Raw genomic sequence first — 22,784 nt, forward strand, 5'->3', positions numbered from 1 at the left:
CCATGAGTAAAATAAGCATAAATTCTATTTTGAAGAAAACAAAATCTGACTATAGATTATAGGGTTATTGCTCAAGAATAAATATAATGTATTTGATAACAGCAAAGTGGTAGCACACACTGCTATTTCACTTTTAAGTTAATTGCTGTTTCTAATGATTGCTTTTACCTGTGCCTGCAAGGAATGCATTTTTTTTCTGAGCTTGGTCTCTGACCCTAGGCGTACTTTAGTTTTCTGTTTTCTCTGTTCCAGCCTGATCTCAGGTTATTCTACTGTATCTCATGTCCTGGAGCCATCTTTCTTTGGCAGGAGACTTTGTAGCTCAGGTGCATGAAGCAGAGACCATTAATGAGAAAGTCAGGTCAGTGGATTTCCCAACATTTGTTATTTTTCTTATACACAAATAATTAAGATTTGGAAAAAAATGGTAAAGGATCAAAAGTGCCACTGGCCTATACTTATATGAATTGGCTTTGTGTTATAGCCTGGAAGGAGTATGATGCAGGGCAATTGAAGAGTGATCGTCTAGGACTCTGGGTTCTGGTTTGGGTTTTACCAGTAATTGACAGTGTTACTTTGAGCAAAAATGACTGACCATCAATGACTTTCATGTTCTTTATAGAATAGGAATAAATAATCCCTGCTTCTACTTGTGTTTTAAGCATATTGTCAAGCTAAAATTTAATAGTGGGACATGAAAATGATTTATACTGAATACATGAAGGATTCGTGATTGTGTCATTATGGGGAAAGCCAACCTATCTGCAACTTAGAAGATCAATCCTAGGATAGTATTTGAGGCACTTGGAGGACCAGAGGCCAGGGTCTCATCAAATAAGTGTCAGAATGGATTTTGAGCCTAGGATTTGAACTTTCTGCAAATTTAATATTCTATTTTGACAAGTACTTTAAAAAGCGCCTTTTGAAATTTTTTTAGTTTTTTTTTTTTTTTTTTGCAAGGCAATGGGGTTAAGTGGCTTGCCCTAGGCCACACAGCTAGGTCACTATTAAGTGTCTGAGGTCACATTTGAACTCAGGTCCTCATGACTCCAGGGCTGGTGCTCTATCCACTGCGCCACCTAGCTGCCCCCCACTGCACCACCTAGCTGCCCCCAAAAGTTTTTTTTAAAGCTAAGACAAAGTGGTAATAGAGCCCAATTTACTTAACTTTTATCATATTTTTGCTAGCATTCAGTGAAGAGTATTGTAAGAAAGATATAAAGTTAGAATAGAGTATATAGTTAGAAACAAGAATACCTCAAAACAGTGTTAAAAACACAATATTCTACATTAAAGAAAAAACCTTTTTCCTTTGTTAAACATGGTGTTATTGCCAGAAATGAGTAAAATCGGGGTGGCGAGGTGGCGCAGTGGATAGAGCGAGGTGGCGCAGTGGATAGAGCACCAGCCCTGGAGTCAGGAGGACCTGAGTTCAAATCAGGCCTCAGACACTTAATAGTGACCTAGCTGTGTGGCCTTGGGCAAGCCACTTAACCACATCTGCCTTGCAAAAACCTTAAAAAAGAAAAAAAAAGAAATGAGTAAAATTTTTGCATTATATAATTGTAAATGATATTACATATAGATACATTCCCATGTTCTGATTTGCCTTTTTAATTAAGTACTGAAAGGTAAGATTAAATTCAGAAATTAAAAATTCCAAGTCAGATCTTTTTCCTGAGGATAATTCTATAATCAAATCATTTTGGTACAGGATTTTCAAATTTTCCTGGATCCTAGCCTCTAAATCAGATTTAAGAGAATGGTATTGATATTATTGTCTTTATATTGCCTATAACAACCAGTTCAGTAGTCAGAAAAACTTGAGTTTCCTGAGTTCAAATCTAGTTTTAGACATTTATGTGTGTGACCTGGACAAATCATTTAACCCTATTTGCCTCAGTTTCCTCGTCTGTAAAAATGAGTTGGAGAAGGAAGTGGTAAATCCCTGTAGTATCTTTGTCTTTTTGTTGTTGTTGTTGTTTTTGGCAAGGCAATGGGGTCAAGTGACTTGCCCAAGGTCACACAGTTAGGTCACTATTAAGTGTCTGAGGTTGGAATTGAACTCAAGTCCTCCTGACTGCAGGGCTGGTACACTACCTAAATGCCCCAGTATATTCGTCAAAAAAAAAAAACCCAGAAACAAATGGGAACATGAAATCATATATAAATGAAAAATAATTCAACAAACATTTTTGGTTCTATATTGCAGTTACTAATCTCCTGTGAAAATTTGACCACACACACTCTTTTATCTCCACAGTTATTTACAATTAGACTGAGGTCTTTCAACAAACATTTCAACATATTTCATATTTCAACAAATAGAGCCAGCAGCCAAACTAGATATGTTCAGGAATACTGTTTTTACCATTTGCCTGGCTTTTTGTACATTATCTCAAAATTTATCACTCAGACTTTATTTTTGTTTTTTGCAAGGCAATGGGGTTAAGTGGCTTGCCCAAGGTTACACAGGTAGATAATCATTAAGTGTCTGAGGTTGGATTTGAACTCGAGTCCTCTTGACTCCAGGGCTGGTACTCTATCCACTGTGCCACCTAGATACCCCTACTCAAACTCTTAAATAAAATATTATCTCCCAAATTGATTTAGAATTAGCTTTTATCCTAGATCTCTTATTCCAATAACTCTGTTTCTTCAGGTAGTTTCTAAGAATATGCAGAGTTTTTGTGCATCTAGGGTAAGGGAATGAGTGGGACTAAAAAAACTAATCTGGGATACATGGTTTGTGGTGGGATATGTGGTGAAAGGGAAATACTTCCTTGAACAGTACTTTCAGTATTGGAACAGAGCCTAATTTAACCTTCTCCTAGTTATGGCTGTGATTACATGGTTGAGTCTTTCTCCCCTCACCTCTATTCTTTTCATTCCTCAGTCTTATTTTTTTGAAAAATACTAGAGACCAATGAGGGAATTTGTTTTATTTGACTATGCATATTACAAAATTTTTTTTTTTGTTTCTTCCCTTAATAGAGTGGAGAGATAAAAGGAAGAGAAAACAGTTTTTGAATGAAATAAATAAATGATAGCATTCTGTACTTCCTTTAATAACTCTTGTAATGAAATGGTCCTAAACTTGTTGGCCCTTTGTCTCTACCATTCTGAAAGGGGGCCCAACACATAGATTTGGGGGGGGGGGTGGAAAATAATATTTGTAGTGTGGTTTTTCTTTAAATTATTTTTGATTCAAATATGTAAGTTACTTTGGGTTCTCTTTCCTCAGAAAATGCCTGAATCAAGAGTTTCAAACAAGTAGGATAAGAGGAGGTAAATGCCTTAATTTTTTAAAAGTCATTTTTATGTAAAACTAACTTTTTATACAATAACAAGTTTTTTTGTGTGAGATTAACGTTTATATAATGAAAAGTTGATTAAACCTAATATTTAACTAATTAAGTTTTGAAAAATCTGTATATATATATTTATAATCTAAGTTTTTCCTTTCTCTTCTACTCTTTATTATCTCAATCCACATTGGTAGACGTAAAATTTGTCCACATTTTAAAAAAAATTATATAGTTTACTTGGAGGATATTAGGCAAAGTCATTCTCAGAATGAAAGACTTTACAGCAAATATAATCTGTATCAGTAGAGGTAGTTTCTTCACTGGGAAGTTCCTGTATGATTTTATGAAATCACAGATTCAGCCCAAAACAAAAATATAAATATAGCTAATATGTATTCTGATATTCTGACTTTATTTTTTACTTTGCATTATTTCTAATGATTTTCTTTCATATTTTAAACATATCTATGTTTTTCTTTTTAAATTCAGTCTATCAGTAAACATTTATTAAGTGCTTACTATAATCCAGACATTGTGCTAGTCTGTTAGGGCTACAAAAAGAGGCAATTCAATTACTAAATTTTATTATGTCACCATTTTTCTATTACTTTGAGTCAATGTCTCATTTCCTAACTATACATTCTCCCTTTAATTCCTTGAAAAGTATTTTTTAACCTCACCACTGTATTGGACAAACATTCTCTTGAAATTTTCTTGAAAGTCACCAGTGAATGGAAAGTACTTGTTCTTCATGCCATCTTTTCACACTTTTAGTGATTACCCTCCTTTTGGATACTTACTCTTCCTGTGCCTTCCGAAATATCATACTTTCCTGTTCTATTTCTTGAGCCACTCTTTTATCTTCTTTATTAATGCTTCTTTTTTTCAACTCCCTAAGGTGAAAGTGCCTCTGATACTATACTGACCAAGTCTTCCGGAAAGCTCTTACCATAGGGAATTCAACACAACTCTCCTGATTGGTGAGGCTTCTCTGTACTTAGCTCCAAACCCACTGCAATGTGCTCTGATCATCTTTCTGCCTTGCTACTACTGTTCACATATCATTACTTCCCCCGACACACTATTTTTGTGCTTCAAAAAATAATCAGATTAACACAATAATGAGAGAACTCTTCCTAGGAGGGATGTGTCAATCAATTGCCCAATGAGACTGACTGACTGACTTGACTGTATGTCTCTGTCTCTCTCTCTCTCTCTCTCTCTCTCTCTCTCTCTCTCTCTCTCTCTCTCTCGGAACTTCCCTCTTATTTTGGAGATACCCCTTTCTCCCGTCACCTATTATCAAAATTTTCAGGTCATTCTTGTTTCCTTATTCTTACCCCACATGTCTAGTAATCATTTATGAAATTTTGCCACATGTCTTTCCACAACATCCCTCAATTCCATCCTTTCTTCTCCCATTTATTTACCCATAACCCTAGTTAAGGTCTGTATTGATGATGGTGATGTTTGTCCTTCATTCTCCAAGAATATCATGACAACAGGGGAGGTGATGCCATGTATGACAAGCACATGAATTGGATTTGGGTGAGGGGGGTGCTGTACTTAATCACCAGTCTCACTTTCTCCTCCAGAGCTATCTGGGTCCAGTGGCCCAATATAAATCAAGACAACTGGAAATGTCTTTGAATGTGAGACAATCAGGGTTAAGTGATTTGCCCAAGGCCATACAGGCTAGTAAGTGGCAACTGTCTGAGGCTGCATTTGAATTCCCCTTCTCCTGCTTCCAAGGCCAGTGCTCTAGTCACTGAATCACCTCATTGCCCCTAAAGCCTAATTACCTCTCACCTGAACTATTTTGGAGAATTTTTGTTTGCTCTCACTCCAATCCATTCTCCACATGACTGCCAAAGTGATTTTCCTAATGCACAATCAAGCCTGGCTATGTCTATCTCACCCCTCCCTAACATAATCCAAGAGTTTCTTACATCTGGAATCAACTATAAAATTCCTCTTTGGTATTTAAAACTCTTCACTTTCTGGTCCCTTCTTATCTGTTCAGTCTTCATATACCCACTATTCCCTTCCACTCACTGTCATGTGCAGTCATATTAGCCCATTTATTGTTCTAAACAAATATTCCATTTGTCTTTGTTCTTTGTGTCTTCATTGGGTTGAATTTATTCTCTCCTTATTCATTTTGCAATTCCTAGCCTCAGCTCAAGCACTACCTTCTACATGAAGCCTTTCTTGATCTCTTCCCTTCTCCCACCTGTTCTCTGAACTTTATCCCCTCTATGTGTCTTATTTTTCTCTATTGGATAGGAATTTTCTTTTTTGTATTAGTATGTCCACTACCCAACATAGTGGAGTTTAGATGGTGAAGTGGATAGAGTGAAGCTTCAATTTCAGTCTTAGATGCTTACTTTTTTTGTGACCCTGGCAAATCACATAATCCTCATTGCCTCAGTTTCCTTATCTGTAAAATGAGCTAAAGAATAAAATGGCAAACTACTCCAGTGTCTGTCAAGAAAACCCTAAAGGGGATCAGGAAGACTCAGACATGATTGGACAACAACAACCCAGCATAGGCACTTACTAAACACCTTATAAATGCTTTTTTCTTATATTCATTCATTCATTCATTCGTCCATCCTGTCCTTGAATTATCTTGCCAAAATTACCATGAAGCAGATTGTGGTCCCATACTTGTTCTCAGGGAGCTGCATTTCCTCTCCCTAGGGTAATGTCTTCCTTAGTTGTTAGGCTTCCAAACTCATCTAACTCCATTTCATGCAATATCCGAATTGGAAGGGACTTAAGGCTGCCTAGACCTTTCCATATGTGTAAAACTAGAATCTTGTGACAAACATTTTCCATGTAAGTTTGTGTTGTCCATGAAGGGCTTTTAATAGTCCAAATGGGTTGTTAAAATTCAGTTAAAAGGATATTTTGTTTCCTGTCTAAAGAAGAGTAGGAGATATAACCTAGGGTTTGTGAGCTGCTATTAGGTAAGACTGCATTAGTGGACAGAAGGATTACTCAACACTGCATGCCTGTGCAAGGGGTGGAGTTGGCAGCTTGGCAGAGTTTGGGAGAAGTCTTTCTTCCTGCTTTGAGAGAAGATACCAGTGGTTCCAGATCCTAAAGAGGGATAGAAGTTGAACAGATTTTGGAAAGACATGAGCCCCCCCATCCCCAAATGTCTCTCTTCCCACAAATCTGATCTCTTTTTCCAGAGGGTTTGGAATCATTTATGTCTTTTCTTGAAGCAGGAAGGAAAAAGGACTTTCCCCAAATTCTGGCTCCTACTTATCCCTTCAGAAAAGCATACTATGTTGAGTAATCAATCTCTCCCTGGGGTTTTGAAACCTGAATTACTTCAACAAATGGGTCATTCCACTATTGTTTGAAGACCTCCAGGAAGGGGGAACCCACTATCTCCTGTGGCAGTCCATTCTATATGTGAATAACTCTTAGTTATTAGAATGTTTTTCTTGTAACCAAACCTAAATCTGTCTCACTGAATTTCAATTGGTTCTGCCCTTTAAGGCTAAGCAGATTAAATCCAATTCTTTTTTCTGTAGTAGCAATTCTTCAAATATTTTGAATGACAGTTATTGAGTATCTTTAAGCCTTCTTGTTCTATCCATGCACCAGATAGGGGTTGGGGGGGTGGGAAAGCAAAAGAAAAAATATTCCCCCCCCCCCAGGAACTTATGTTTTAATGGAGAAGATAGCATCTAATTTCAATAGTTTATGCAAGTTACACACAGGATATAGGAAAGATGCTTTTGAGGGGAAGACACTAACCACTGGGGATACTGGGAAAAGGCCTTTCTCTAGAAGAGGTCATTTTAATGAGTTTTGAAGAGAACCAAGTACTTCAAGAGTTAGAGGTGAGGAGAGAGAACATTCCAGGTATGGGGGGGGGCAGCTCATTAGTATACAGATAGGTAGATAGGTGATAGACTGTCATGTCTGAGGAACAGCAAATAGATCTGAATTATATAGGGGAATGATGTCTAAGATGAGTAGAAGGGGAGAAGGGGGTCAAGATCTGAAGAGCTTTAAATGCCAAACAGAAGAATTCATATTTGTTGATTCTTGAGGAAGCCACTGTGATTTGAGGAAGGGGTTTGACATAGACTATATTTGTGTTTTCAGAAAATCCCTGGTAGCCATGAGGATTCAAGTAGGGAGAGACTTGTGGCAGAAGATCCTTCAGAAGTCTATTACATTTAGTTGCCCTACCCCTAAGAGATACCATATTCTTCACCTAGTGTTATATTCTCCTCCAAAGGGTCAGTTAGGTGGCACAAGGAATAAAATGCTAGGCTTGGAGTCAGGAAGATTTTATTATAGTATTATAGGAATGATGGACACAGAAACAAAGGATGAGAAAGATTACCCATTTCATTGTTAATCCATTTTTGTGCCCTGGTTCTTGTGTGTTAATTCATCAGTTGATCTTTTTCTTATCTATACACAGTTCATTTTTTTCATTAGGACCAGGAATTTTCAAATAACATGCTTCTTAGATGATTAAATCAGAAAGTAACTGATTTGAGGAAGATAATTATTGTGTGAAGTTTATTTTGTTTATTACATTTTTGAGATTGAAAATATTTCTGTCTCAGGGAGAAACCTTTTGTGAGGTCTAAGCATTATGATTTTATGTTAGACATGTATCCTGCAAAAATCATATTCAGAATCACAAGGTGATATTGCCTGGGAAATAATTCTATTTAGCCAACACATTAAATATCTATTCTATATAGGGTTCTGGAGACACCAAAAAAAAAAAAAAAAGGATAATAGTCCCTGACCTCAAGAAGCTTCCATTCTATCAGGGGAATACAATATATGCTTAGATAAGCAATTATAAAGTATATAAAAAGTAAATTCAAAATAATTTCTGGAAGGGGACAATACTAATAACTGGAGTCATTAGGAAAGTCTTCTTCAAGAGGAGTTTAATAGTTGAGTCCAGAAAGAAGCTAGAGATTCAAAAACAGCCTTTTTTTTTTTTGCCTGGGGATAGGCCTTTTTGTTTTTGCATTTGTAAACCCCCAGAGGCCTTTGAACATGGTTGATACTTGATATTTTTTTTAATTTGAAGTTTTTATTTTTATTTCTTGTCCTGTGATTTCATGCTGATACTGATGGTGATCAGAACAAATCTAAGCCTCTAGGCTTAGAATTTTTCTTGGGATGTTAAGTGTTTTGTGAAGGTGACAAAGCTAAAAGCAGTACTTGAAGCTAGTACTTTCAGACTCTGAGGCTTTCTATTCATTGCATGAGCTAACAAGGAATAATAAGATTGAAATCATGGTGAGTGAACACTCATTTTGATCTCTTAGGGCTGGAATTCTTAATCTGAGGTCCATATACTTGTTTTGTTTTTAACTTTATGAATAATTTTTTTCCAATTATATGTAAAAATACTTTTTAACAATCTTTCCTTTTTATATTTAAGCTAGACAGGGTTAAGTGACTTTCCCTTCAGTCACAACTAGTAAATGTCTGAGGTTGAATTTGAAGTCAGGATCTCCTGACTCTAGGGCTGTTGCTATATCACTTAGCTGCCCCTTTAACATTAATTTTTTAAAATTTTGTGTTCCAGATTTCCCCCTTCTTTCCTTTCTCTCCTTCCTGAGATGTTATGCAATTTGATATACATTTACAATAATATAAATATATAACAATGCATGCATTTTTTTTTTAGGTTTTTGCAAGGCAGACGGGGTTAAGTGGCTTGCTCAAGGCCACACAGCTAGGTAATTATTAAATGTCTGAGACCGGATTTGAAACCAGACTACGCCACCTAGCCGCCCCTATGCATATTTTTAAAAAATATTTTGATAACTGTATTTAAATGTAATTGATTTCCTTTTGTAATCCTATTTTATATTATTTATAAACATTCTGAGTAGGAGTCAGGAGACATGTGCCACAGATGTGTAAGATGGGAAAAAAGGTTAAGAATCTTTGTTCTAGGGGACATGAATTTCTCTTGATATCTTTTGCAGATATTTGTCTTAAGAAGAGAAACTGGAGGTATTTAGGCTCATTTTTTACTAGAGACAAAATAGATTTAAACAGTATTATATTGAACTTCTTTCCTAAATGACAGGTAAAGAAATTAGATTATTGAAACAGGAGATAAAATATGTAGATTTAGTGAGGAGGAAAAGGCAATTTAGATGAGGGTGGAAAAATTCCATCCCTTCAAGTTACTATTTGCTTTCTAGTGGGTTGTTTTTGCATTTCAGCTTTTCAAGGTTGCTAATAGCAGTTGTGTCTATTTTCACTCCATTCATTCAGCTCTTTAGAAGCTATTTTACTCTATTATCAGGAAATGATAATTGTGTGTAGCAATACAAGCTAAAATGACATTAAACAAATTTTTTTTTTTATTGTAAACTTAACCAACAACCAAAACATAAGATGCTTTACAGAATAAGAACAACTCTCAAAGAACTTTAACATTCGACAAGGTAAAAAATATATCAATGAACAACAAACCTTTAAAAGACTTTTATTCTGTATCTTCTTACGGGTCTATGTATAGTTCTATCACATCATGTTTTTTTTTTTTCAGTAACAGTTATTAAAAAGACAGAATTCTTGCCTTTAAAAATATCAATATTTTAGATCCCTGAAGACCTGAAAAAGCTGAAGTATTGAAAGTAAGAAGGTAGGCAGGTACATATATCCTTGGATGAGTTCCTCAGTTTTGCTTTGTCACTGACCAGTTTCATGCAAAGAGAACTTGTTCATTTACTTGGTTTGGATTCCATTCTTCCTGACATTGTTCAAGTCATATTGTTGCATAAACTTTGACTCACTTCTCTTTGATGCCAATAGATTCATTGTTGAAGAAGCTTTCTTTCCCAAGGTCAGGGAAGAGAAATAATTGTTCCTTGAGCAAAAGTTTGAGGGACTGTTTTAGTTGGCTCATTGAGTAGTTGCTATTGGGAATGTCTCAATTTTACATGGGGGAAGGGAGAAAGCATTTATTAAGTTCCTGCTGTGGGTCAGTTATTGAACTAAGAGCTTTTTAAAAAATATTACCCTATTTGATCAGCTAGTTGGCACACTGAATAGAGAGAACTGGGCTTAGACTAAAGAACACCTCAGAAATGTATTAGCTATGTGACCCTGGGCAAGTCACTTAATCTCTGTCTTCTTCAGTTTCTTCAATTATAAAAAGGAGATAATAATAGCCTTACCTCCCAGGGTTGTTGTGTGGATCAAATGAGGTAAATGAACTTTCTCTTTTAACTTTCGTAACTTCCCTTTGTTTTTAAAAAATGTCTTAATTGTTCTTTCCTTTCTTCTTTCGTTTCATGTTGAAATTGATGGTGTAGCCCATATTCCATTCTCAATGATAAACTTGCATATAAATCACCATTTTATTCCAAAGAAATTTTATGATCATTTATCCACTTTGTTGTTTTACACCACTTCTTTCCTAGAGTTCTTTTAGAACATAATAGAAGATAAGGAAAAAAGGTATGAGGAAACGAGGAGCATATTGCCCAGACTAAGGAAGGGCAGCAGAATATGAGAGATACTCTTAATTTTTGTCCCTTTTTTATTTTTGATCCATTATTGTCCAACATGAAAGAGTAATATGGAAGTAACATCGTGCTTGCCTGTTATTTCCAAACTTTGAGGGCTGGCCAAGTCCCACTACTTGGAATTCATTTTGCTTTCCTTTTATTCTACTTACTAGATTCGATATCTATGACCAAAGAAAATGTTTCTTTTGGGAGCTGACTTTTTTAGGTTTTGTTTTTTCATCTTTCTATTTTATTTTAAAATGAACATATCATTTTTCTTTCTTCAGGGCACCAATGCCTCTGCTCTGGAAAAAGACATTGGTCCAGAGCAGTTTCCAATCAATGAACACTACTTTGGATTGGTTAATGTAAGTATTATTTTCATTTACTGCTCTAGTCTGTTCTCCCACATAGAATCCATTGCATGATTTTCATTGGTAGTTTTAGAGATCAGAAAATGGCATGCTGGAGGTAAGGACAACTTCAATTCATCGTTTTAAGACAGTTTTAGATACCTTAAAACAGACATTAGCTGCTGTGTCTGGGTTAGTGCCTTCTGTGTTCCTGTAGCTGTACTTTAGGGATCTCTCACACCTATATAGCTTCCAGTAGCTAGTGATAAATTACACAATTCTACAAGAAATTTAAATTTATTTTGATGGCCCTTCCAGGTAAATCTATACAGGTACACTTTTACCTAAATCATACACACACATATTTTACATTAATACTGAATGTTTTGCTTAATTAAATTCAAGTTCCAAAGTATTTATAAAATAATATAAATTTATATAAAATACTATGTTAGATACTAATGAAGAGTAAATAAAACATTTTTTCTTTTTAGATTCTGAGATTACTGAGGGTAAAGGATACATAGAGGAATAAATACAATACCAAATAGAAAAAGATAATTCCATAAAGCAAATATAACAAGTTGTTATTCAAAGTACAAGTAAATAAATATTTCCAACCCTGAGAGATATGGGGACAATTAGGTCAGACTTTATGGAGAGAGTAACATTTGAACTGCATCCTGAGAAGTAGATGGGATTTCCTAACCTCAGTGGAGTGAACATAGAAAATATTCCAACTCCTGGTGGGGTAAGCAAGACTAGATATTCTTTGTAAACTCCTATTTCACTATGTAAACCCCATTTCACTTCTGCTCTAGGAATATCCCCTTTGAACTGCCTCAGAGCAAAACCTTATGCGCCATACGATCTACCAGGCTCTGGTTTCCAGACCAGCTGGTTACAGCCAAATGATCAAGTAATATAACCCATCTCCCCTATAGTTTCCCTTCCTGATCTGCCTCTTTGGGTGAAGGACTTAACAGAGCATAAACACTCTCTCAGAAACATCTGACTCTCCTGTACAGCTACTCTTGTAGCACTCTCTGATAATGTGGCTGAAGGTTAATGTATCATTTCCTTTGTGGAAGTTGAAACTTAAGAAGAACTCTGAATGCAGCTCCTTTCCTTGTGTGTGACAAAGCAGGTGGCTTCCACCTTAAACTCTCCTTCTAGGGGTAATAGTGAGAGACTGGAAGGAGAGAAGAAAAGTTTTAGAATTGGAAGTGGTGGTTGTGGGTTGGAACTGAAGCCTAAAACTGAGTGAGAAGTGGACATTTTATATAAATATAATGTCTTGGACTCTTGTGTACCAGTCCTTACCTTAGATTTGTCTAGGTAGGCCATTACTGAAATCACTGGGAGTTTAAGTCTTTATAAAGAGAAATATATTAATGATATGTGGAGAGAAATGACAATTTAGGTCATTGAATGGAAGAAGGAAGAATTATGGAAACTGATGCTTATTTTCTTTCTGCATAGACTTGTTAATTTTTCCATATTCATAGCTAATGTTCCATCTATCTTCTTAAAAGAAATCATTCCTTTCCTCTCTTCCCTCCCTTTCTCTGTCTCATACTCTCTTCCTATCCTCTCCTTCCTCTCCCTTTCTTCTTCTTGCTCCTTTGACCCATCTCCCTTCCCTCTTTTTTTCTCCATCTTTTCCATTTTTCCTCCATTTCCCTCTTTTTTTGTAAGTACAGACTAAAACCTGGCAAGATCATTCAAGTACAGAGAAGGGAAATATATTACAGAAACTTGCTCCATTGAAATCCTCTCCTAGGCACTGTCACTGAAGTCATGTGGGGCTCTCACTCAGGCTATAGTCACAGGTGTAGTAATACTAAGAGGTTGGAAAGAAGCAAGGAGGAGATTATAGGACTTTGAGGTGTTAATGGATTGATATTACTACTAAGTCAGAGAGTCTATCTTCCTCTTGGTAAACACAAGTCACAGGCTTAAAGAATTAGGGTATGTTATTTACTATTTCAAAGAGGACAAGGCACTGGGTCTGAAGTCAGATTTGAGTCCCTGTTCTGTCACTTATGAACCCTGTAACTTTGGGAAAATTCCTTGCTTCTTAGCTTCCGTTTCCTGATATTTCATAGAATGGTGTTGTTGAGAGGTAGAGTGACACAGTAATCAGAGAACTTGCTTTCAGAAAGACTTTGGTTTGATTCTAACCTCTGAGATACATTGACTGTGTGACCTTTGATAAGTTACTTAATTTTTTGGTGTGCTCAAACCTCTAATATTATGAGATGAAAAGCAGGTACTAACTTTTAATGGTAGAGGAATTTTCTTCATTGGAAATTTCTTATGCCAATGAAATCACAGATCTCATCAAAAATGAAAATAGTAATAAAACAACCCCCAAACTCAATAGTTGTATTACTTACTTCATGGGGTTGTTGTGAGGATCAAATGAGAAAATACATATAAAGTGCTTTGTAAACCATCAATACCATTTGACCTTGAATGAACTCAGATTTAGCAGACAGAGAATTCTGTCTTCAGCTATGAGATAAGAACATTTGAATGATCTTTCTGGGCTTGATAATATCTCCTGTGACATTGTGTACCAAAGCTAGAGTCTCCCCCCTTCTCCAATTACTTCATTTGTAAAGATAAAGGCTAAGAAAGCATTTATTCAAAAGATTTTCCCCCTTTTTTGTGTTTCATTTTATTTTTATCTACTCTATTTATGATGGTGACTAGGGACCTCAAAAGCTCAAAGTCACCAGTATCTCTCCATTTCTCTAAGAGCATCTGACCCTCACAAGTGAGTGGTGTTCAGCTTCTGCTAAAATGACTTCTCTGAGGGAGAAATTAGTGTACCTCTTTTGATTTTTGGACAGCTGTAACATTTAGAAATTGCTTCTTTATCAGCAGTTGAATTCTACCTCCTCTAATTCCCACTCATTGATCTTAGTCTTATCCTCTGGGATTATAGAGATTATCTAATACCCCTTCCATATGGCAACTTTTGAAGTGTTCAAAGATAGGTATCGTGTCCTCTCTTCCCCCACCCCTAAGTTTTATCTTCTCCAGGTTAAGCATCTCTGGTTTCTTCAATGTTTCCTTATCTGATATAGTTTCAAATTAATTATCCTGATTAATCTTCTCTTTATCATGCACCTGTTGGAAATATTTCTTTAGATGTGGTCTGGTCATAGCAGAGATCTATTGAGATATTTTTTCCAGAACCTGTCCTGCTATTTATGTAGCCAAAGATAGTATTGCCATTTTGAGTCCTTCATTTCATGTTTATATTGAATTGGCAGTTGGCTAAAATCCTTAAGTCTTTTCCATAGGGAAAAAATATCTTTCCTTCCTGTAATGTCCTATACATAAGTACAGGATTTAAACATTTGTCCTTATCAGATTTCAAAGTGTCATTACCAGATTTCACCTGTTAGATATGGCCCATCATCCTAGTCAACAAGACTCAACCAGTTTTTCCATTGGGTTATAGTGCTAATTGTCACCTTGAAATATTACATCTGTGAGAGAATTTTGAGAGATACAGTATGTTACCTGTGGATTGAAAGGAAAGGACTGAAAGAATAATGCTAATTGTCATCTTAGAATATTATTATCTGTGAGAGAATTCTAGGAGATTTAGCATATCACCTATTGACTGAAAAAAAAGATCCAAAAACCATCTGTGGGGATATCTGTAATTTTTAATCTATTTTTAATCCATACTGACTTAATTGATGCATAAAAAGATTGTACTATGGTTCTAGTACATGTAGACTGATGCAGATTGACATACCTGGATAGGAATTGAGTATTAAGGTCTGCAGAAGCAAAGATCTTCTAGAAATTAGATCTCTTTGGGAAATGATTCATGATATTCTGCTTTTTCTCTGGCAGTTTGGGAACACATGCTACTGTAACTCTGTGCTGCAAGCCTTGTACTTCTGTCGACCATTTCGAGAAAATGTATTGGCATACAAGGCCCAGCAGAAAAAGAAGGAAAATCTGTTGACTTGCCTGGCAGACCTTTTTCACAGCATTGCTACTCAGAAGAAAAAAGTTGGCGTGATTCCACCAAAGAAGTTCATTTCAAGGTTAAGAAAGGAGAATGGTGAGTATAAAGCAAAGCCTTGTTTAAAGCAGGACTGGTCTTGCCTGTTTTCCTATAAAGTGAGAAAAAGTTAATGCTAGGAACTGAGCGAATCAAGCTACTGCAATCTCAAGGGTCTGCCATTATGTTGTTGGTGGCATTTCTTCTGCCAGTGGAGAATCCAAATTTTTTTAGATATTTAAAAAAAATTAACTTATTGGTTTTTTCTCAAGAGCTGCACCTCCTCCTGCCTACCCCCTCAAACATCATCAGCCTTTGACTCACTTAGTTATTAGGCCTATTGTCAAAGCCCCTCTCTTAGCTTGATAGATTCTTTTAGAGCTTGTTTTCTACTGATAGACTTTGAGGAATGTGGTACCTCTTTTTATAACAAAAAGGGTTTAATGGAGGAATGGTTTCCATATCAAGGCAAAATTTATAATCTCATTTCTATAAAAAATTGAACTTTTAAAAATATACCTGTATTTCAATAAATTTGGTTTTCTTGTAGTTTATTTTACACATTTAAAAAAGATTTTTCTGAGGGTCCATTTGCCTCATCAGATTGTGAAAAGGGATCATGGCACAAAAATTGACTAAGAATGATCTTTCAGAGGTATTAGATGTATTCTGTTTGGTCTGAGTGAGAAGATAAAGAGAGACAATTTTAGGCTTTGATGGAAAGTAGGTCAATTATCAAGTAATTATCAGCACTTAATGTTTGCCAGACCCACTAGGAATACAATTAAAAGCAGAAATAAAAATAGTTCCTGCCTTCAAGGACCTTATATTCTAGTGGCAGAAGACAAAAGGAATAAAAGGAACTTGGAAAGGTGTGTGTTGCAGTTAATCACAGTTAATCACAAAGGTATGTGGTCCAGGTGCTTTGTTGAAGATGTTGGGATATAAGGAGAAGTTGGCTGACCTGGATGTCCTCCATGAGAAGCTCTCTGCTTAGATGGAAAGCCCAGACCTTGGGGTAGAACTTGGTACTTCCAGTGTGTGATTTCCAGGTTTCAAGGAAATTTTAGTATAAAGAAGGACATGGAAGAGGAAGTCCAGCAGGAAGCTTGGAGAGGAAAGAAGAAACTTTGAACACTGGAAGCGATCTCCATGTGTAGTGGGCTGCTTCAGGAAGTGGAGGATTTCTCCTTATTGAAGGTCTTGAAGTGGAGGATGGGGATAACATCATGAAAAGTCGTTTTCAGGTACAGCTTAGACTTGATGGTTGCAGAGAGTCCTTTCTACTCTAAAATTTCTGTAATTCTTGTACAGGGACAAACTCCCTCTCCCCCTCCCCAAAATAACTTTGTCTTTTTTTAGGATCATATCCAGAATTGAATAAGAGAGATATTTACCCCAGGCATCTTTCTAAATAGAACACTAATTGAAAGAAATACTTTGATCCATTATTCAAACAAAACTGTAATATCTTGTGTACTTGTCATAAGTAATTACAGCAAATGAGTATTATCTCACACTAAGTAATGCTTTTAAAAAAACAGCTCTTTTTAATTAGACTGTCTGATCCAATTGAAGGATATCAGTGTGAAATGCTGTGTTGTGTGTTCAATTGACTTGTTGCTACTCTGCTTTATTTTTTTTTTCCCTTGGAAGAGAAGAGCTCCATGGGATGAAAAACTATTTGCTGAGTGAGCTAAACTTTTTGACTTAGGGCAGTTGTTTATTTATGTTCAGATATACTTTATCCTTCAGCACTATTCAGTTTAGCAGAAGCTCAATGTTAGATGAGCTGACCTTAAAGGAAGCAGTAAGACCCTGTGGAACAATGTTAAGAATGAACAGTAATTCAGGTGCTAGCCTGGCAGAGTCTCATCCTCAATTTCTCTCTCTCATTCTACATAACTAGACCCTCACCATTTCATTTCTTCAACATCTCTTACATCTGTCTCTTCTCTACTCACACACTTTAATTCATCTCTCACCTAGATTTTTTTAAAAAAATCATGTTTTATGATGAACTTAGCAAAATTTCCAAATATACATGCATTTCTATACACACATATGCATATCAGAATACAAAAAGATTATACATGAAACCTTCCTTGAATCTTTGGTGAATCTTGTTTGGACTACTGAGAATCAGGGGTGTGTTGAAGCCAGGGATGTACTTACAACATTTGGGTTGATTATTAAATTTACACTTTGGAAATTGGCAAAAGCTACAAACAATGTTGAACACAGTTAGTTCCACGAGGAGACATGTCTGTAATGTAATATGAGTTGTGTATCCACCATAATCAGCCTTATATGCTTCATCTGATGTACATCAGTAGATAACAACTTTGCTTTTGTTCTGGAAATCTGTCATCAAATTTAGAAGCTAGTTACACGCTCCTTTCAAAAATAGATTCATCCCAATTGATTTACACAATCTTACCTCCCTCTTGTTTCAGTCTTCATTTTTATGGTATACAGTAATCAAACATTCTTATGTTAGTATAAGAAGTTTCTCCACCCTCTCTGCTTATCATCTTCCCCTGTCCAACAAGTCCTGTGACTTTGGAAATCCTTTGTTCTTGTCCAAATATATCTCCATTTCCTTTCTCAACTTAACTGACCCACATTAACATGATGCTTGACCCACAGTAAGCATTTAATTACTAAATTCTTGTTAACTTACTGCATCATAAAATGACAAATATGAAGAATTCCAAGAAACTTGGGAAGACTTGGATGAACTGATAACAGCAAAATGAAGAAAGCAGAAGTGACAAAGCAACATACATAATGAATAATAAATGTAAACCAAGATCAAAATGCTTTAGAACTCTGATTTTATTTGAGACTTCCAAGAGGAAGAAAGATAAGCAGAGGGAGAATTCCAGGCATAGGGGTGGCCATGAAAGTGCCTTGAGTCTGGAGATGGATGGTCTTGTCTGAGGAATAAAAAGGGAACCAGTATCACTGGATTGGAGAGTGAGAAGATGAAGCAACTTGTAAGAAGATTTAGAAGATCTGTTGATCTTGGAAGTGAATGGGAGCAGCTGGAGTTTATTGAGGGAGATGACATGATGAGACCTGTAATTCAGGATGACCCATTTGACAGCTGAGTGGAAGATGACCTAGAGACAGACAGAGAGACCATGTGGAAAGGGAGATTGAAGTTGAGTATTGATGAGAACCAGGAACTCCTCCTTCCACACAAGAGAAATTTTTATTTCTTTCTAATTCTTGTTTCAATATCCTTTAGCTTTGGATCACTAGAATATTTAGTAGCGACTGTGATTCACTGTAGCTAACTCACAGTAGCTAACTCTCTGTAGCTAACTCATATAATAACCCTATATTCCTTCTCCCCCACCCCCTGCCCCAGGCAATAGGATAGTGAATTAGTGAATAGGTTTCTGGACATGGGGTCAGGAAGCCCCAAATTTACATCTTGCTCCAAACATTAATTAGCATTGTGATCCTGTACAAGTCACCTCATCTCTCTGCCTTCATTTTCTCACATGTAAAATGAGAGGGTGCATGGCCTTTTTCAGTACTTGAGCTGTGAGCCTGTGCTATATAATTTTAAACTTTGTTTTATCAGGAAGTCAAAATTTAAATATTCATATTGAAAACAAAAATCATTCATTGCACCTTGGAGATTTTCTTTATAATTCAAATGCAATTCTACGGAGAACTTAGGTCTTAGAAAATAAAAACTGAAATGGCTAAGAATTTTTCTTAAAGATTAGCTGCATAACACAGGTAAGTCTCCTATTATTCTATACTTGTTTATCTTTTAAAATAAGTGTTTAGGCCTGGTATTTGATTTTAAATATACATTTCCCCCCAGAAAAATGGAGAGCAAAATGATGAATTTCTTTTTTTTTTCAGATCTCTTTGACAACTACATGCAGCAGGATGCCCATGAGTTTTTAAATTATTTGCTAAACACTATTGCAGACATCCTGCAGGAGGAGAAAAAGCAGGAAAAACAAAATGGAAAGTTAAAAAATGGCAACATGAATGAACCTGTGGAGAACAATAAACCAGAACTCACCTGGGTACATGAAATCTTTCAGGGAACACTGACCAATGAAACTCGTTGCTTGAACTGTGAAACTGTAAGTGTTAGAATTTTTTTTTTCATTTTGAAAAGTGTGTGTGTGTGTGTGTGTGTGTGTGTGTGTGTACATCCACACATTTAAATTTGTGGTCCTTAATTGGTAATAAAAATCTCAAAACCTCCTATAGGTACCAAATTGAATGTATGCACAATATATATGTTTATATATTTATATTTTTATATATGTATATCTCAGAATATAAAACATGGTCACTATCCTTGATAAACTTAAATCTCTACAAAATTTAAATGCTTAGCTAAGTCTGCCTGACCTAGCTAATTCATCACTTTTTCTTATGTCATATTTTTCTCATTGTGTATTGTGAAATCTTTTTAAGCCCACCTATAAAATTTTCCATTTATCTGTAATGAATTTCACCTTCCAAGGCTCATCCTGTTGCACTATTTTTGTATCCCTGCCCAGTTATTCCATAGGATAACCTTTTTTCCATATTCTGTTTGTTTGTTTGCAAATTTGATCACATACCATTTATGTGTTTATCTGATAATAATAAAAAATATTGAAATGCAAATGGCTAATCATAGTCCCTGTAGGACTGTACTAGAGATTTCCTTCCAAGATGGTAGAAAAGTACCAATGATTTAGTTTTTTTAGCCTTATCCATTCATATAGTTTTCAATTTATTGAACTGATCTCTCATTTAGCCCTTTGCATTTTTTTTCTCAATAATAGCTTGAGAAGGGGCGGCTAGGTGGTGCAGTGGAGAAAGCACCGGTCCTGGAGTCAGGAGGACCTGGGTTCAAATCCGATCTCAGACACTTAATAATTACCTGGCTGTGTGGCCTTGGGCAAGCCACTTAACTCCATTTGCCTTGAAAAAAACCTTACAAAAAAAAGAATAGCTTGAGAAGCTTTGTCAAAAATGTAAAATAATGATTATAAAAGATTGTGAATTTTGAAAATTTGTTACATTAAGTGTTAGCACATATACTCTTTCATTTAACTTATTTTATATTATTATAATTATCTTGTGAAAGTAAACATAAATCCCCCTCTCCCCAAAAAAGTAGAGAAACCACAAGAATAGTGAAAGAGGAAAAAAAATGTACTTCAGGCTGTGCTCAGATTCTAATGACTCTGTCTCTGAGATGAGCTGCCTTCTTTATCATAAGTCCACCAGAGAAGTTGCTTTGATATCTTTTCCCACAGTCACTATTCCTAGCTATATTTCCCTCCATTCTATTCCTTCCCATTCTCATTTATTCTCTCTCTCTCTCCTTTAACCCTGTCCCTGCTCTGAAGTGTGTTGCATCTGATTACCCTCTCTCATGAACTTCCCTCTCTTCTATCACCTACTCCCCCCCTTCCCCATATCCCATCCCTTTCCTCTCATTTTTCTCTAGGGTAAGATAGATTTCTATACCTATTAAGTGTGTATATTATTTCCTCTTTGAGCCATTTCTGATGAGCATGAAGATTTAACCCCTTCTTCCTCTCCTTTCTTTTCCTTCCAGTACTTTCCTTTATTACCCAATGACTCCATCTTTATACTATCTTATACCATCATATTCAACTCTCTCCTGTGCCTTGTCTATATATGCTCATTCTAACTGTTGTTATAAATGAGAAGGTTTATATGAGTTATCTGTATCTTCTTCCCAGGCAGGAATACAAACAGTTCAACATCATTAAGTTCCTCATAATTAGTCCTTCTCATACACCCTCTTTATGCTTCACCTGAGTCCTGTACTTAGAGATCAAACTTTCTGTTCAGCTCTGGTCATTTCAACAGGATAGTTTGAAAGTCCCCTTTTTCATTGAAAGTCCATCTTTTCCCTGAAAGAGGATGTTCAATTTTTCTGGGTAGTTGATTCTCAGTTGTAAACCAATAACTTTTGTCTTCTGGAATGTCATATTCCAAGCCCTACAAGCCCTAAATGTAGTTGCCACTAAGCCCTGTGTAATCTTGACTATAGAGCCACTGTAACTGAATTGTTTGTTTCTGGTAGCTTTTACTATTTTCTCTTTGACTTGGGAATTTTGGAATTTGGCTATAATATTTCTGGGAATTTTTATTTGGGAATCTCCTTTAGGAGGTGATCAGTGAATTCCCTCAATTTCTCTTTTACCTTCTGCTTCTAGGATCTCAGGGAAATTTTGCTGTATAATTTCTTGAAAAATGAAATCTAGGCTCTTTTCCTAATCATGATTTTCAGGTAGCCCAATAATTTTTAAATTATCTCTTCTGGATCTGTTTTCTAGGTCAGTTATTTTTCTTCTAATTTTTCATTCTTGTGGTATTGTTTTATTGTTTCTTGATTTTTTTCACCAAGTCATCAGCTTCCTTTAGTTCCATTCAGCATTTGTAGGAGTTATTTTCTTTAGAGAGCTTTTTTATTTCCTTTTCCAGCTGGCCAATTCTGCTTTTTAAATCATTATTTTCCTCATTTGCCTTTTGGGTTGTTTTTTCCCATTTGGCCCAAACTGGTTTTTAACATGTTATTTTCTTCAGCATTTTTTTGTATTTCTTTCACCAAGCTGCTGACTTCATGATTTACCTTCATCCCTCTCATTTCTCTTCCCAATTTTTCCTCTGCCTCCCTTACTTGTTTTTCAAAGTCTTTTTTGAGCCCATCCATAGCCTGAGCCCATTTCCTATTTCTCTTGGAGGCTTTGGATACAGAAGCTTTGTATACAGAAGCTTTGACTTTGTCATTTTCTGAGTGTGTATTTTGATCCTCCATGGGATAAAGTAATTCTCTAAGTTCAGATTCTTTTTCTGTTGTTTGCTCATTTCCTCAGCCTATGATCAATTTACCGTATTTCCAAGATTTTGGGGGGGGGGAGTTGGGATACCCCACAGGGACTTTAATTCCTCCAAGTTCTTGTGAGAGGTTCTGACTGCTCTCTTGCCTGTGCTCTGGTATGTGGATGACCACAGGCCCTCCCTTCTGCCCTGAAGCTGTGAGGAGGGTCCCTGCTCCACTTTGGTGGTATGGGGGGCCCAGAGTGCAACCTGGATCTGAGTGTGGGCAAACAGCAGAGTCCTACCCCAGGGAGAGCAGAGAGACCTCTGCAATCTCTCCTCATCCCCTTACCATCTGTGGGCTGGAGCTCTTGAAGTGCTGGGTTCTTTTGAAAGTTCTCACTGCAGGGCTGCTCTGAGGCTGGTGTTCCATGATCACTCTGGTGCCACAGAGTTCACAGCCCCTTCAAGCTGTCCCTGGTGATCCCTGGGCCAAGAGGTCTGGAAATTGCCTCCTCTGCCATGGACCCAGACACCCCTATGGACTCAGACACCCCCAGGGACCCAGGTGCCCTGTGTGCTGTTCCTGGAGCTGGTTTACTCTGGCCTGGCTGCACTGCAGTTGTGCTTCGGTGCAGCTACTCTGGTTCTTCCATCCCCTGGTCCTGGTGAAACAGACTTTTCCTGTGGATCTTCTAAGTTGTCTTGGACTGGGAAATTATATCACTCAGTCTTT

General features: G+C 36.5%; 1 protein-coding gene across 7 annotated transcripts in view; it reads left to right on the plus strand.

The window, feature by feature from the left end:
* The window catches only part of USP46 (ubiquitin specific peptidase 46), a 74,166-nt gene that overhangs the window by 12,216 nt on the left and 39,166 nt on the right, over window positions 1–22,784 (plus strand). For all 7 annotated transcript variants that reach the window (XM_074229446.1, XM_074229439.1, XM_074229445.1 and 4 more), the window contains 3 exons: window positions 11,125–11,205; window positions 15,070–15,283; window positions 19,109–19,338. In XM_074229446.1, the coding sequence (XP_074085547.1) occupies window positions 11,125–11,205; window positions 15,070–15,283; window positions 19,109–19,338 (525 nt within the window). The remainder of the gene's footprint in view (window positions 1–11,124; window positions 11,206–15,069; window positions 15,284–19,108; window positions 19,339–22,784) is intronic.

This window comes from Macrotis lagotis, chromosome 3 (assembly GCF_037893015.1).
Source record: "Macrotis lagotis isolate mMagLag1 chromosome 3, bilby.v1.9.chrom.fasta, whole genome shotgun sequence".
Classification (NCBI taxonomy): Eukaryota; Metazoa; Chordata; class Mammalia; order Peramelemorphia; family Peramelidae; genus Macrotis; species Macrotis lagotis.